This window comes from Megascapheus bottae, chromosome 21 (assembly GCF_031878675.1).
Source record: "Megascapheus bottae isolate mThoBot1 chromosome 21, mThoBot2.hap1, whole genome shotgun sequence".
NCBI lineage: Eukaryota > Metazoa > Chordata > Mammalia > Rodentia > Geomyidae > Megascapheus > Megascapheus bottae.
Window position 1 is genome coordinate 33,673,446 of NC_143529.1, and position 17,734 is coordinate 33,691,179.

General features: G+C 38.9%; 1 protein-coding gene across 1 annotated transcript in view; it reads left to right on the plus strand.

The window, feature by feature from the left end:
- Nucleotides 1-17,734, plus strand: part of Psmd1 (proteasome 26S subunit, non-ATPase 1) — a 104,063-nt gene that overhangs the window by 56,602 nt on the left and 29,727 nt on the right. The window contains exon 17 of the mRNA XM_090355020.1: nt 12,464-12,578. Within this exon, the coding sequence (XP_090211146.1) occupies nt 12,464-12,578 (115 nt within the window). The remainder of the gene's footprint in view (nt 1-12,463; nt 12,579-17,734) is intronic.

Sequence of the window (17,734 nt, forward strand, 5' to 3'; positions counted from 1 at the left end):
ATTAAATTACAGCTCCACTTTTTTTTTTTTTTTTTGTATTCAATTGGAGGTAAGTCTCAGACTTTCCTGCCTGAGTTTGGAACTACAGTTCTCAGATCTCAGTCTCCTGAGTAGCTAGGATTATAGGTGTGAGCCACCAGCACCCAGTGTAGTATTTTCTTTTAAAACTTAAAATGCTATATTTTAGAAAAATGTTCAGAATTCTAGATGGGAATATACATTACTAAGCAATCAGATGGACTTGGGTGTGCCAGGGTTTCTATTTAGGAATAAATTATTTTTAAATACTGCCCCTCCCCCCATAACAATTTGGCCTCTGTGCTTACACAGACTGGTAGAAATTTATAAAAGAAATAATGTCAGATTGAAAATAGCACAATCATTATATTCAAAGTCCTGTGTGAAATAAATCATCTATTTGTGTTTGTAGATTAAAAACATGTTCAATAATGGTTGAGTATGTTAAAGTGCCAACCATGGATGATAGTGATTGCTGCAGTGTCTTGTGAGCATTAACCCTTTCATTTCCATTCACTCATTCTCTTTCATTATGCAAAAAGTAGCTTAAATGGTACTTTGGTTAATTTGATTGTTGCATTTTTGTTGATCAGTTCTTGACAAATGGTCCTTAAAAAAATTTTTTTGCACTAATTAAAAAATAGGGTCCGGGAGTTTGGCCTAGTGGTAGAGTGCCTGCCTAGCATGCACAAAGACCCGAGTTCGATTCCTCAGTAACACATACACAGGAAAAAGCCAGAAGTGGTACTGAGGCTCAAGTGGTAGAGCTCTAGCCTTGAGAAATCCAAGGACAGAGCTCAGTCCCTGAGCTCAAGCCCAAGACTGGCAAAAAAATAAAAAAATAAATAAAGGCAGCTGGGCATAGTGGCTCATGCCTGTAATCCTAGCTACTTAGGAGGCTGAGATCTGATTATCCTGTTTCAGAGCCAGCCTGGGCACACTAAAGACCATGAGACTTATCTCCAATAAACCACCAGAAAAGCAGAAGTGGTGCTGTAGCTCCACGGGTAGTTTGGTAGCCTGGAGCTGAAGTGCTCAGGGACATCACCCAGGCCCAGAGTTTAAGCCCCACGACGAACAAGAGAGAGGGGTGAGGGGGTTAATGGCTATGGAACATAACTATTTGCAACAACTGCCCATTTGGCAATCTCAGGTTACTAGAAGCATAGCTACAAGTCAAAAAGAAAAGTAATAGTAAATAATTATGTAAAGAGTAGATGATTCAGCTGGGTGTGGTAGCTCACACCTGTAATCCTAGCTACTAAGGAGGCTGAGATCTGAGAATCAATATTCAAACCAGCCAGGGCACTAAAAATCTATGAGACTCTTTATCTCTAATTAACCACTGGAAAACCGGAAATGATGCTGTGGCTCAAGGAGTTATTAGGGCGGTAACCTTGAGCTGAAGAGCTCAGAGACTAGGCCCAGAGTTCAAGTCCCATAACTGACAAAAAAAAAAGTAGATGATTCTCTTAAGTCAGCAAATAATTAGACCTGTTCTCCAAAATCCTTGTGTACTTCCATTAGAAAGGAATCTGTAAGTCCCCACTCCAAGTCTTTTTACTGTTCACACACATATTTTGCCTCTCTTTCCCTTTAATAAAAACTAATTTTTCACATGATGATAAACCTGATTAGTAAGAAAGAAAGTCTAGTGAACAGCTCACTGCAGGCAATTTTAATAAACATGCTTCTCTGCCTATTACAGATTAGAGCAACAAATTAAAAGGTAAACAAATACTTTCATAATAGCAATCAGGGTTATCTGGGGGAAAGTAATTTTTTAAAGAATTTATAAACATATGGATCTACTCAGAATAAATACATGCAGCTCTCATAAAACTGAGCCCTCCACAGAGTTATGTGGGATAGTAACTGGTAGCCTAGTGTGATAGTTCCCGTGAATTTCAGAAAAGGCCAAATTATGTTCATTCATCCATGATTTGGATATCAGGATGTTAAAATGCATTTTTTTTAAGATTTTCATCTAAAACACACAAATGGGAAAAATAAATCATACAAATGTTTCAGAGCTAAAACTAGCTCATTCCACTAGGATTCTCAGGGCTGGGAGCATGGCCTAATGGTAGCCTGCTCACCCCGAAAGCATGCATGAAGCCCTGGGTTTGATTTCCCAGAACCACATGCACAGAAAAAGCCAGAGGTGCTGTGACTTAAGTGGCAGAGTGCTAACCTTGAGCAAAGACTGTCCAAGGACAGTGTTCAGGCCCTGAGTTCAAGCCCCAGAACTGGCAAGAAAAAAAAAAAGCTACCAATAGTATTCACAGCACATATCAGGGATTCTTTAGCTTCCTTTTTTGTTTTTGTTTTGTTTTTTTTTCTGACCAAATCAGCAAGCAGGTTAAAACAGAATTCCAAACAGTCTGTTTTTGAACCCTCCCTGACAACTGAATTTACAATTTTTTTTTTCGTCTGTCGTTGTCGGGTTTGAACTCAGAGCCTGGGTACTGTCCCTGAGCTCTTCAGCCCAAAGCTAGTACTCTACCACTTTGAGCTGCAGTGCCACTTCCAGTTTTCTGGTGGTTAATTGGAGATATGAGTCCCATACTTTCATGCCCTTGCTGGCTTTGAACTGCAGTCCTCATATCTCAGCCTCCTGAATAGCAAGAATTACAGGTGCCAGCCACCAACACTGAGAGCATTTACATTTTTGCTTGTCCCTGTCTTGGGGCTTAAACTCAGGGCTAGGCACTGTCACTCAAGGCTAGTGTTCTGCCACCTTGAGCTATAGCTCCACTTATGTTTTCTGGGGAACTGGAGATAAGAGTCTTAGGGACTTAACTGCCCAGGCTGGCTTTGAACCTTGATACTCAGGAGGTTGAGCCACCAGGAGGTTGATCTCCAGAAGACCATCATCAGTGGTGTCACATTTGAGGAGGTGGAGCCATATATTTTGAATCCAGAGGAATAAGAGGACAGGAGATTCCCAAGTTTAAAGCACAGTTATTCGGGAGTTTGGCCTAGTAGTATAGTGCTTGCCTAGCATGCACAAAGACTTGGGTTTGATTCCTCAGTACCACATTCATAGAAAAAAGCCAGAAGTGGTGCTGAGGCTCTAGTAGAGCTCTAGCCTTGAGAAAGTCCAAGGACAGTGCTCAGGCCCTGAGCTCAAGCCCAGGACTGGTAAAGAAAAAAAAAAAGCACAGTTAGGCACTGCATTGATCTAGGCTTGGCTATATTGGTTAGAATTTTATGACATTGGCCTTTAAGCTATATCATTCGTAGTTTTATAAACTTTCAGGCATATATTTTTTTTCTATAGATTGAAAGTGAATCATCTCAAGGGAGAGAATGACCTCTATAACTCTTTGAATTACAGTGAAAATGACAGAATGTTTATTAGGAAAGAAATATGCTTTTGGTAGATTGAAAGTGATTCTTACAACCCATTAACACTAATAGTAACATACCGTGTTCAGCACTATTGACTACACGTTTTTCCTTGAAACTTTTCATGGCTTCAAGGCACTTCATTCTGGTTCTGTATTTCTCATTCTCCTCATACTCTTCTAATATACAGACTGTGTCTTTGATTGCTTTCCCCTTCTTCACTGCACTTAAACCATTGGCTTTTTCACTGCTCCTGAACATGCTCAAGGCCTTGCTACTTTTGTCTAACTTAGGTAAACATTTGGCTTATTTCCTCAACCTTCTGTTGTCTAATTTAAATGTCGCCTCATTGATGCCTACCCAGCCCACTAACAAATACTGCACTAAACCTCCCTATCCTGACACTTCAGAATCCCTCACCTTCATCCCCTTTGTCCTTCTCCTTTGAACTTCACCATTTGGTAATTTATTATCATTATTATTATTCATTTATTATTATTTATTAGCTGTTTGCTGCTAGAAACCTGCTTGTTCACTAAGTCTACACTGCTTGGAATTTAATTTGTATTTCATCAGATTTTAGAAGTTTGAGGTCATTATTTCCGAACTTCCTCCCTTCTTTTCAGGACTCCATTACACATATATCAGAAAATTGGATGGTTTCCCACAGATTTTTTTTTAGCCAGTCCTGGGGGCTTGAACTCAGAGCCAAGGCACTGTCCTTGATTTTTTTCAAGCCTAGCACTCTACGACTTGAGCCATAGCACCATTTCTGGTTTTTTCTGTGTATGTGGTAATTAACCAAGGAATCAAAACCAAGTACTTGCTAGGCAAGCACTCCACCTGTAGGCCAAACCATAAATATCCTGACCCACCATAGACATCCTAGGCTCTGTTCCTTTTAATTTTTTCTTTCTGCTTTTCAGAGTAGCTTCAGTTGATCTGTCTTTAAAATCATTGGTTATTATCTCTGTTATCATATTCATTGCCTTTGTTCTTCCTCTTCTTTGTCTTCATCACAGTCATTGGTACCCTACTATGTAGTCCAAGTTGGTTCCAATCTCAGCATAGACTCTTCCTTGACTCAGCCTTTTAAGTACTGGGATTATTACAGTCATCTCCCACTAGGCCTACTTGGTTGTTCCTTCTGACTGCTCAGTGCTGCTATTAAACTTTTTGTGTCAGTTGTTGAGCTTTTCAGCTGTAGAATTTGTTTTGCTTGTTCTATTTCTTCCTTTGTTGAGTTGATACTTCTCTTTTTATTTGGTGATATTTTGTTCTCCCAATTTCTTTAGAGTTCGTTCTTGACTGTATGTATGTATGTATGTATGTATGTATGTATGTATATATGTATATAAATATGTATGTATTTATCAAGCCAGGACTAGAGTTTGAACTCAGGACTTAGCCTTTTCACTCAGGGCTACCAGTCTGTCTACCACTTTAGTCCCACTCCATTCCTCATGGTCTTTTCTGCTTCATCTGGCTCTAAGTCTCAAACCTCAGATCTTAGCTTCCTGAGTAACTAAAATTACAGACACGAACCACTGACACCTGACTCCATGATTTTATTTTATTTTATTTTTTTAATATTTTCCGTTTTCACAAGGAAATATGCACTTTATTTGGCACCATGTATTTTTTTTTTTTTTTTTTTTTTTGCCAGTCCTGGGCTTGAGCTCAGGGACTTTCTCAAGGCTAGAGCTCTACCACTTGAGCCTCAGCACCACTTCCGGCTTTTTTCTATGTATGTGGTACCGAGGAATAGAACCCGGGTCTTCATGCATGCTAGGCAAGCACTTTAACCACTAGGCCAAACTCCCGGCCCTCCATGATTTTATTTAAAATGATTTACACCCAAAGCCTGGGCTTCCTCTGGAATAATTTGTTAATTTATTTTTTCCTGTGAGTGGACATATTTCTATGCATGCCTCATAAATTTTGTTGATAATCAAACAGTTTGAACATTATAATGTGGCAAGTCAGGAAATCAGATTATCTTCTCTTCTATAGATTTGTTTTTCTTGTGGAATGTTGTTTGCTTAGTAACATTTTCAAAATACTTTTTTTTTCCAAAGTATTTTTATATTGTAATAAGTGTGCATTCATTGTTGCGTGTGGCCACTGGAGTCTGTGCTCTATTAACTTAGTGGTGCGCCATTGTTTTCATTATCATTATTAAGTAGTTGTACAATGAGGTTACAATTCTGTAAGTCAGGTTACAAGTACAGTGCTTCTTGGTCATTGTCACTACTTCCTTCATTTATGAGCTGGTGTTTTGACAGAATTCTTAAACATCTTTGCCAAAAAAAGAAGGAGGGAGGGAGCCAGCGAGGGAGGGAGGGAGGGAGAGAGGAAGGGAAGAAGGAAATCTCCTAGTTTTGCTGGTTGACCCTCTTCTGGGGCATCCATTTAAGCCACGCCAGGCACTTGCACTGTGCTCTGCTCCATCTTTACCTCCTGCTTATGTGGAGCCTGCGGTAAAAGGTAAGAGATTTTCAAGCCCTTTCTGGACAAACATCCAACTCTGGCTATGCCTGTGGTCTTTGTTCTGCTGACAGGCAGGGAGCTTCTTAAAGTCCTCATTGCCCCCATTTACCTCCTTTCTAAACCTCTTGTTTCACCAGCTTTCCAGCCTGTTCATTGCATATTTGAATACCCCTGGCCCCAGGCATCTATTGGTAGGGTGCTATAGCCTTGGAACCCTGAGTCAAATGAAATAAAGGCCAGCCCTTGTACTGGAGGTAAAACCAACCACAGTTCTATGTGAATCCAGTATGCTTTTCTCCAGAGCTCTGACATTAATACATCTATCCTAGGAATGCAGCTTGCCAGCTTCACTGCACTGGATTCTCATGTCATACAATAGAGATGTCTACGTTAACTCTAGGTTGACCATGTTCAGATTCAGTTCAAGTTGTCGCTCACCATTTTCCTATAAATTTAAGATTGATGGTATATATAAGATGTAGTTATTTTTGTTTTGGTGATGTTATTTCTTTTTTTTTCTTTCTTTTTTTGGCTAGTCCTGGGGCTTGGACTCTGGGCCTAGGCGCTGCTCCTGAGCTCTTCAGCTTCAGACTTCTGCCCTACCCTTAAGCCACAGTGCCACTTCCAATTTTCTAGTCGTTAATTGGAGATAAGAATCTCAATTTTTAGTGCCAAGGATGGCTTTTGAACAGTGATCCTCAGATCTCAGCCTCCTGAGAAGCTAGGATTATAAGCATGAACCACCTCACCCAGCTGGTGATGTTATTTCTTGATAACCAATCTGTGATCCATTGGTTCATTATAGGTTGCAAATGGTGATATAAGCTTATCATCTCTGAGGTTATTAGGCATTACTTTAAAAAAATTATACACATATACACCATATGTGATTTTTGTGTGTAAAGATTAATGTGCACAAATTTGGCTTTCAGTGAGTGTTTGCATTCTAATCATTGCTTAGAAACATGCCTTTGTCCTTTCAGGGCTGCCTGCTGGAACATTGAAATAAACATAATATTATGATTTTATTATATTCTTGAAGAGATGAATGTCTTAAGTTATTTTATTAATGAACATGTCATTCCTTGTCTTAACATTTATTTTTTTCTAAAGAATGTGTCTGAGTTGGAATTATTAGATTGAAAGTGACTGATGTTTTAAAAATGATTTTTAGTTCATAGTCTTTACAAAACCTATTTCAGTCTTTATTGTAATCTTCTTGTTCTACATTAGGCTTTTAGTATTTGAGTTAGGCATTTGTGGCTTTGCTTGTAATCCTGGCTACTTGGGCAACTAAAACCCAGAGAATCAAGGTTCAGATCTAGCCCGGGCAGAAGAGACTTCACCAGATAGAGTTGTGGAAGCAAGCAATCAGGGCAAGAAACTGATGCTCTGAGTTCAAGTGCTGATAACTAGGATGGAACAGGGCGAGGAATGAGTTTTATTTTGTAGTTGGCTTAAGAATAATGTCTATATTAGCTCTTTCTAAAAAAAAAAAGATGAAGAAATCTAGAGATCAGACTCCTAAATATAAGTATAGATGTAAATGTAAATATAGCAGGGCATTGCTGGTTTATGCTTATAAACCTAGCTTCTCAGGAGGCACAGATCTGAAAATTGCAGTTTAGAGTCAACCTTGGCAGGAAATTCTGAGACCTGTCTCCAATTAACCATTGAAAAGCCATAAGTAGAGCTATGGTTCAAATGTTAGACCACTAGCCTTGAACAAAAAAGCTCAGGGACAGCAACCCAGCTCCTTAGTTCAAACCCCAGGATGGACACCTCCACCCGCACCCACCCCCCCAAAAAAATATCCTCAAACTACAGTATATTAACAAATTCCTGGTTCTGGTCGGAAGCCAGTTTCTGGTTCTTTGCCTAAGTGATGTGGCATAGTATTTTATTCTACTACACTATCAGCTCTCTGCAGCAAGCATGAAAGGGAGCAGATACTAAATTTTATGGATGAAACAAATAAGCCTCAGAGAGATTCAGTGCTTGTCACTATTAATAAATGGCTGTACTAAAATCAGAGTCCAACTCTTTCTGAGTCTTATTCCTTTGTTCTTTCTACCATAATAAACAAAAGAAAAAGGAAAGTTAGAGGACATTTATGGAGATAATAAGGATTCCACTGGATATGGCTGGCTGTGGGGATTATGTAACTGAGTGTCATTGTGGGGGTGCCCTTTCTTCCTCTTTTTTTAAATTGACTGTAGCATCTCTGACATATTTTGTTTTAAATATCCAACAGGCTCTTACATCATTCAGGATACTGTTCAATTTTTGAATCTGCTAGAGAGTACAAAGGACTTAAATAGAGGCATGTACACAACACAACAGGAATGTGTTGTTTGTAGTCTGACATTGTGAAACTTAATAACTGAATGAAAATTATTATATATTAGGAGTTCTGCCAGGGAACTATCCTAAGGTTTCTAACTACAAAATTTATTTTATGGGGCCAGGAATTTGGCCTAGTGGTAGAGTGCTTGCCTAGCATGCACAAAGTCCCGGGTTCAATTCCTAGTACCACATATATAGGAAAAGCCAGAAGTAGTGCTGTGGCTCAAGTGGTAGAGCACTAGCCTTGAGAAAGCCCAAGGACAGTGCTCAGGCCCTGAGTTCAAGTCCCAGGACTGGCAAAAAAACTTACTTTGTGATGATCCTTGTTAGGAAGAATGTTTCTGCATGTGTGCATGTATTGCTGTGTTTTTCCTATTAATGAAGATGGGTGAGGAGAAAAAAGATACCACACTCTTGAAAATGTCTTCATTTATGGACATGATTTCATGTTGGGGTGACAGAAAATAGTCAATAAAAAAAAGTAGTTAAAAGCCAGAATGTTGAAAGAAAGAAATTGATATGTGCACTTTATGGTTGGGTAGTATGTCAGTGACTGGGGCACATGGTCTTGAACGGTCTTTGCTTTGTGAAAGGCTTGTTCAAATAGCAACACTGGCAAAATAGCTGTTAGCTACAAGCCAAGAAATTTTACTGAAACACAAAACCAGATTTTGGTTCTTATTTCAGTGTGTATTTCCTTTTTTTAAAGCACAAAATAACAGCTTTACATTATAAAGTCAATTACATACTTGGGACTAATGTACTCCTTTTACTGTTGCTGCTTATACATGTGAAAGTAATAAGATTTTTTCCCCATTTTCTTTACATAATACTATGTAAACTAAAATTTAAATCCCAAAAGGATACATTTCTTTCTTTATATGGGAATACCAGACTTCCAAAATAGCTTCTACACATTATGACAGAGGCTAGGGCGTTAGGAGGAGTGACTCTTATCCCAAAAGTGATTTAGAATCCTCATTATCAAATGATTGGCAAATAGTCACTAACAAGACCTAAGTGAGCTTAAATCAGAACCCATTCTTCCTGAATGTTTGTTAGCATTTAAACCCACCAGTTTATGAATCACGAGCACTCAGTAAGTATGATTCACCAGACCTATCCTTGAGGTATAACAATTCAGAGAGACTGCCACAAATAATATGTATTTATCTAGTACTGCATGTATATTTCAGAACTCTTCCACATGCATGATCTCATTTGGTCTTTGGGACAAGTAGCCTGGTAGTGCAAATGTACACATAAAGCATACATATGCTTCATTAGCAAGACTTAAACAGATTATAGCATGAGCAAAAGTGGGACATAGGAAAAAGCAGAATACTGGAAAATAAAGTGACACATCCACTGGAATGGAGACTGACATATTCACTAGAATTGGTTTGACAAAGTAGAAGGTTCAGGGAGTTGGAGAATGCTATTAAAAAGCTTTGATACCCACTGTGTCAGTATTCCCAGTGTTTTATTTTCAATGTTTTGTCTCATTAATAGTTTACGCCATTATTTTTTCTTTGTTCACATTTATCTTTGTGTTCAATAGCTCCTTCTACCAAGTCCCAGCACACATCTCACCTGTGTGCTCTTCCTGAGCCCTTGAGAGATACTCTACTCAGTGTTTAAATTAAAAACACTTGGTTAGCCTTTATGAACTATTGCTCATGTGTATGTTAAAATTATCCCTGGTTTTTATTTCTTAGCAGAATTATAAATTGAGAGGAAAGGATACAAAGGGCTTGGTGTATTTCTTATACATTAAACCTAAAAGAAGATTCTCGTTGGTGAAGTCTATAAATTGAGTTTGAATCTCTTTGCTTCTTACTAAGTAATTTTTAAAAAATTATAGTTATGTAGAGTATTCAATCTCACCCCTTAATTCTTGGGACCTGAGTCTTCAGTGATTCTATTGGTAATTGGGTGAAAAAAAATGTGAATTTATCAGGATTTAGGTATCAGTTATGGGAAGAGCATCATCATCATCATCATCATTATTATTATTATTTTGCCAGTATTGGGGCTTTAACTCAGGACCTGGGCACTGTCTTTGGGTTTTCTCAAGGCTAGCACTCTGCCACTTGAGCTACCGCACCAATTCCAGCCTTTTCTGTATATGTAGTATTGAACCCAGGGCTTTGTGCATGATAGGCATGCACTTTACCACTACTGGCCCAGGAAGAGCTTTAAATTCATAGTTTGATTGGGAGTAGAAAAAGTTGTATGATGGTGATGTCAATTTTAGGTTGTGGAAACTCTCCAGTATTCTTTGTGGTGTCCTGTTTATTCCACAGGAGTATTATTCATTAAAGTTGTCCTGAAATAAGGGTAAGGGCGTTGATTTAAATCTATGGTTCACTTTTAAAAGCCAGAGCACTATGAAATTGGAACTGAATTTACAAAACTACTGGGTTTTGTTTTGTTTTCAGGCAAGGAACAAGATTTTCAAAGAGATTACTTAAACTTCATCTAAATTGGTACAGCAAAAAAAAAATCAGGATCTAGAATAGGGATTTCATACATTTACAACTTTGTTTTTTATTTCTTGTGCATTAACTGGAAAAGTTTGCTTTTACTTTTTTTTTTTTTCTATTGTAGGCCATGGAGCTCGAACTCTGGGTCTAGGCACTGTCCCTGAGCTTTTTACCTCAAGGCTACTGCCCTACTCCATGGCCCCACTTCTCATTTTCTGCTGGTTAATTGGAGATAAGAGTCTCACATTCCTTAGTGCCTGGGCTGGCTTTGAACCTCGATCCTCAGATCTCAACCTCTTGAGTAGCTAGGATTACTGACGTGAGCTATCACGCCCAGTGCGTTTACTTTTTTTGCCCTTTTTTTTTCTTTTTCTTGTACTGGCGGTTGAACTCAGGGCCTTGGGCTCACTCAGCTTGTTTACTTGTTAAGGCACTCTTAGCACTTAAGCCATGCCTCTAGCCAGTGTTTTATTATTTATTTTGGAGATGGGCTGTGGTGGAATTTTCTGCCTGGGCTTGCTTTGATTTCCCTCCTCCCCCTCCCCCCCAAAAAATCTCAGCCTCCTGAATAGCTTGGATTTACAGGCATGAGCCACCAGCACCCACAGTATATATTTTTATAGTATCTTGTAGAATAGTGAAAAATACCTCCTCCAAGGTTCCGAATCACAATATTCCTAGTTTCCTAGAGTTTCCATCTTACCTTCTTGTCTTGACTATCCTAGTCCTGCAGACTCACAGGGTTAGCCACTGGAACAGGAAAGGAGAGTCAGGATTCTATTAGTCAGGTTTGGCCTCTTCTTACCATTGCTAGAAATATGAAAAATGTGGGGAGCATTAGAGGGAGAAAAAAACTTTATCATTTACTAAAATATAAAAAACAGTTGATGGGCCGGGAGTTTGGCCTAGTGGTTAAAGTGCTTGCCTAGCATGCACGAAGACCCGGGTTCGATTCCTTGGTACCACATACATAGAAAAAAGCCAGAAGTGGTGCTGAGGCTCAAGTGGTAGAGCTCTAGCCTTGAGAAAGTCCAAGGACAGTGCTCAGGCCCTGAGCTCAAGCCCAGGACTTGCAAAAAAAAAAAAAAAAAGAAAAGAAAAGAAAACAGTTGACAGACACGGTGGCTCACGCCTATAACTGTAGCTACTTAGGAGGCTGAGATCTGAGGATTGAGGTTCAAAGCCAGCCTGGGCACTAAAGTCCATGAGACTCTTATCTCCAATTAACCACTAGAAAACTGGAAGTGGTACTGTGGCTCAAGGGGTAGAGTAGTAGTCTTGAGCTGAAGAGCTCAGGGATAGTGCCCAGGCCCAGAGTTCAAGCCCCACCCACAGACAAAAAATTAAAATAAATTAAAAAAAAAAACAGTTACCTAAGTCTTGTACTAACCACCTTGGTATATAAGTAGGATAACACTACAGTATTTAAAATGGTCTTTCATGCACCTCTGGAAACATCTAGCAGTCTCTATGACATGACTTCTGGAACAGAAGGCGTAGTGACTAGGAAAGTGGATATGGAGCAGTATGTTATCCCTTACATGGCCATTTGTCTCTGTAGAGGGAACCAGAGAATGACTGGAGTGCAAAGCTGTGGTTGAAGATATATTTCCACTATCAGCAATTAGAATTGTGGGAAGTCTTAATTCTGCAATTTATTTGTCAATGACTTTGATACCCATAGCTTTAAAACAAAAAAAAATTAAAGTTCTTCCCATTTTATTTATGACTTGTTGCCTATAACCATGCCGTCATACTCTGTTTCTCCTCAGGACCCCTGAACAGTGCCCCAGTGTGGTTTCTTTGTTGTCAGAGAGTTACAACCCTCATGTGCGCTACGGAGCGGCGATGGCCCTGGGGATCTGCTGTGCTGGCACAGGAAACAAGGTAAAGCTCAAAGCCAGTGGGGTGGGTTCTTTCCTGGCGCCAGACTGTTTTTCCTTGTAGAGAAGTTTATGTAACAGCTGTATAAATATAAGAGTGGTCTGATGTCTAAGACCAAACTTGGCTCATACAGCTTCCTAGTACTCTCTCAGTGCTTTGTGGGAAGGCCCAAAGTCACATTACATGAAATGCTTTTTCTGAAACAATAACAGTGAGTCTCTGTTTGAAATCACTCATTTTTCTTTTTGGTGGTGGGGAGAGAATGATATAGAAATACAATAAAATAAACTAGCTTTTTTTTTTTTTCATCCTTTAAAGAACTGGTCTGGTCATTTACATGGGTATTTTCAGTGTTTAATTGTATAATTGATATTAGAAAAAACATGATTCTTACCTGAAGCCAACAAAATCAGCTCATATAGTTAGGTGCTGGAGGCTTGTGTCTGTAATACTAGTTACTAAGGCTGAGATCTAAGGATCACAGTTCAAAGCCAGCCCAAGCAGGAAAATACATGAGACTCTTATTTCTAATTAACCACCAGAAAATCAGAGGTGGTGCCATAGCTCAAAGTTGTATAGGGCCAGCCTTGAACACAAAAATATAGGGATAGTGTTCAGCTCTGAGTTCAAACCCCACAACCAACTAAAAAGTAAATAAAAGCAAATTGTTTATGCCAGCACTGGGTCTTGAACTCAGGACCTCATGCTTTTATTTAGTGGTGCTCTACCATCTGAGCCATACCACCAGTTCTCTTTTTTTGCTGTCTAATTGGTGAGAGTCTCAAATCTAATAGGCACTTCCTGGACTGGCGTTGCCCCTGTGATCCTTATATCTTAGCCTCACGATTAGCTGTTATAAGTGTGAGCCTTTGGTCGTGGCTAAAACTGTCATTAATGAGGTGCCATGTTCATAATGTTGGAATCGGGTTAAACATGTCTACCTTCTCACACATTTTTATGGTGAAAGCATGCTAAATCTATGCTTCTTGTGCTTAAGAATACACAGTACATAGTCGTTATCTGTATTCACCCTGCTATCCATTCTGCACCAGAACTTATTTTTATTTTTATTTTGACCAACATCACCCCTCTCTACTACCTCCACAACTCCCTATTGATGAACAAGTAGTCTTCATAGTATCTACAAAATAGTCACACTTTGCCTCTGATAGGCACATGCCTATGTTTTCTTATAGTAGTTCCAAAATTTCAGGTCTTTGATCCACTTTAAATTGACTTTCATACAGAGTGATATATAAGGACCCAGTTTCAGACTTCTACATGTAGCTATCTAATTTTCCAAGAAACTTAAAAAAAAAAAAAGCTGTCTTTTTTCCAATATATGGGTTTTTTTTAGGTTTTTTAATCTTTAATTACTTCAATATAAAAGACAGAAATGTTCCACAGTTCACACAGTATTTAAAAAAAGGTTTAAAACACTCAAGTATAAATGAAAATAAATTTATTGACGAGTAACAATGACCACAAAATTAGTACTACCAAAACATTACTGATGCTTGTTGCATAGACAGTAATATTTAAAGGGTAAGTTGGAGAAATATGAAACAAAACCCTTTGAAACTACATGTTTTCATCCAGCTTTTATCTCGCTGCTAAATCTTGTGCTATCCAATAGATGTAGTTCAAATTATTGTAAAAACATTTAGCTACAGTTCTCCATGAAGGAGGAACCAAATAGCGTTACGTTTCTACATATTTTTAAAGAATTAATAAGCAACAGAAAGGGATAACATTGATCAAGTTTATAAATGGTACTTATAAACTTATACACTGAACTGAAATCTCTTTGCACAACTACTTACAGATAATAAAAATAAAAGAATCACAACTTCATGAATTTTTCCAGGTCAAAGAAAGCCAGCTAAAGTACACACAAACAAAACTGGTAATAGAGAGTTAGGGATGCAGACCAGAGTAAGAAAATCAATATAATCAAGAAAGATATGTAATCATTTAACATAATTTGATATGGTTAGATCAATGCAACTCACAGAATAAGTAACTCAACAACAATGTGAGACAAGCAGGAACAGGGTTAACGGTCCTGTTCCTATTTCCTGTATAATACTCTTAATCAACCTGTAAAGTTTCTACTTCTACTTCCAATATATGTTTTTATCGAGAATCAAAAGGCTATAGCTATATGAGCTTATTTCTGGGCCTTTTATTCCATATGTCTTTGTGTCTGCTTTTCTACCTGATATCATGCTGTTTTGGTTATAATAACTTGGTAGTGTAATTTGAAGTGGGACATTGTGATACTATCACCATTGCTTTCTGCTCAAAATTGCTAGTCTTTGGTGCTGCTGTGTGAATTCTGTTTCAGTGGTAATTGGAATTTTGACAGAGATTGCTTTAAGTGGGTTTTTAGTAGGGTGATTACTTTCACAGTGTTTTTCTAATCTGTGAAAATGGAGATCTTTCCATCTTCTAGTGTCTTCAGCTTTTCTTCAGTATTCTATAGTTTTTTGTTTTTTGGGTTTTTTTACTTTTTCTAAATTGTAATGTATAGCGGGGTTGCAGTTATATTCGCCAGATAGAAGGTGCATTACTTCTCACACACTGATATCCCTTCACATGTTTTTGTCCCCATTTCCCTCTCCCCACCCCCTCCTCTCATCTTGTTTTCCCCCCAGGGTTTTTTTTTTTTTTTTAATAGAGTTGTTTTTTTCACCTTAGTTAAATATGTCCTTGCTGAGGTTATTGTGAATGAGATTGTTGTCTTAATTGTTTTTCAGTCTATTAGTTTAAAAGCTGAGTTTTGTATATGGATTTTGAGTCATGGTACTTTGCTTACAGCATTAATCAGATCTAAGAGCTTTTTTATGGATAGGGTAAGGAAAGAATGGAGATGTAATAGTTCGCAAGAGAGATCGATGGGGAAATGCAGTTCTTGATTATAGTGGAAGGAAAAGGAAGAAGAAGGAAAAGAGGGGAAGGGATGAGTATATAAGACTAGAATAGTAAGAGAAAGAAAGAAACTATGCAGTCTACTCCACTGAAGTTCAGAAGCCGTGAGTCTCAAGGTCTAAACGCTGCTGTAGCCAACTCTAAACAACCTAAGCCAGGTAAAAAGAGGCAATGGAAACAGAAGAAAAAAGTGAGGTGAACGAAACAACAGATAAACCTGATTAAGTGCATTAACGAGAGAGAGAGAGAGGGGGGGGGGGAATTGGGCACTGGTGGCAAAGACCTATAATCCTGTCTACTTAGGAAGCTGAGATCTAAGGATTGTGGTTTGAAGCCAGTCCAAGCAGCAAAGTCTGTGAGACTCTTGCTTCCAGTTAACCACCAGGAAAAAAAAAATGGCACTGTTGCTTAAAGTTGTAGAGCACTCGCCTTGAGCAAAAAGCTCAGGGACAAGTGCACAGGTCCCAAGTTCAAGCCCCATGATTGACCAGTGAGCAAGAGAGAATTCTCTAATGTGCTGGAGAGCTGTTCATGTATTAGTTCCGGTGAGTTGGAGTATTTTTGTCTTTGCTGTTCTCTTGACTTCTGCAGCCCTCTTCTTAGTAGTTCAGGGCTGGCCGGCGGGGGACGGGACGGGAAGGGAGGACAGAGGTTCTCAGCCCTTTTGCTTAGGGCAGGTTGGTCTGTAGCATGATGGGACTCAGATCTGTAGCCCTTTTTCCTACTGTTTTGGGGTAGCTCCCTGTCCGGCAAGATTGTGGTCCTGACACACCATTTCTTTGGCTATTAGCACTGCTTTTGTGGGCACTGTTTTTGTGATCCATACAGAGAATTTGGCAGGCTATTGGGGCTTGGTTGAGCACCCTCTTGCAGAGACACATGGCAGGCAGAGCCAGCTGGTTGTTAGGGCTCTAGCATGCCCTCTCTAGCATGGGTAAGTTGTTGAAGCCTGGCTGGGAGCTGTCCTTGCACTGCTGCAGTACAGCTATGAAAAGACATTCACTGTTCCCAGTGTCCAGAGTCCCAGTAAATTCACAGTGAAGCTTTATCTAAATACAGCAGTCCCTGTGTGCACTCCTGTGGCTGTGTTTATACAGATCCAAGACTTCAACTTTGCGACTGTAGCCTGCTGCTGCAGTGCAGCCACACTGCTCTCTCAAGTTTAGAATCCTATCTGCATACAGATCACTTGACTTCTTCCATTCCTATCTGAATCTCTTTTCTTTCTTTCTCTTAATGTGAAAAAGTAGACACCCTTGTCTCATTCCTGATTTTAGAGAAGTTTTTACTTTTTCTCCATTTGACTCGATGTTAGGTATAAATTTGTTATATATACTCTTTATTATGTTGAGGCATGTTCTATCTATTTCTAGTTTCTTCATGGCTTTTATCAGAAGATGTTGGATTTTGCCCAAAGCCTTTTCTGCAACTGTTAAGATGATCTCGTGGTTCTTGTATTTTATTCTGTTTATATTCGATAGTGCACACATAGGATTGTGTGAACTGTGTGAACTGGAGTGAAATGAAATCAACTTGATTATGGTGCACAACCTTTTTTTTTGGGGGGGTCTGTTGTGGAACTTGAATTCTGGACCTGAGCATTTCTCCTGAGCTCTTCAGGTCAAGCTACTGCCATACCCCTTGAGCCACAGCACCACTTCCAGTTTTCTGGTGGTTAATTGAAATTAAGAATCTCATAGACTTTTTAATGCTCAGTCCGGCTTTGAGCCCAAATCCTCAGATCTCAGCTCCTAAGTAGCTAGGATTACAGACGTAAGCCACTTACACCAAGCTGCATGACCATTTTAATGTGTTGTTGAATTTGAATTGTAAGTACTTTATTGAGATAGTGATCATCAAGGTAGTTAGTCTGGAATTTTCTTTTTCTGTTGTGTCGTTATCCAGTTTGGCTATTCTGGTAATACTGGCTTCATAGAATGATTGTAACATTCTTTCCTTTTCTGTTTTATGGAGTAGTTTCAGTAGCATCAGTGTTGGTTCTTCTTTGAATGTCTGGTAGAATTCAGCAGTAAAGCTGTCTGACCCTGGACTTTTCTTTGTTGGGAGACTCTTATGGTTTCAATCTTGTTCATTATTGTAATTCTGTATATATTGTCTCCATTTTACTATGCCAGATGGCTTTAGATATTTATCCATTTTGTCTAATTTCCAGTTTATTATAATAGAGTTTTTTGAAATGTTCTCTAATTGTCCCCTGAATTTCATTG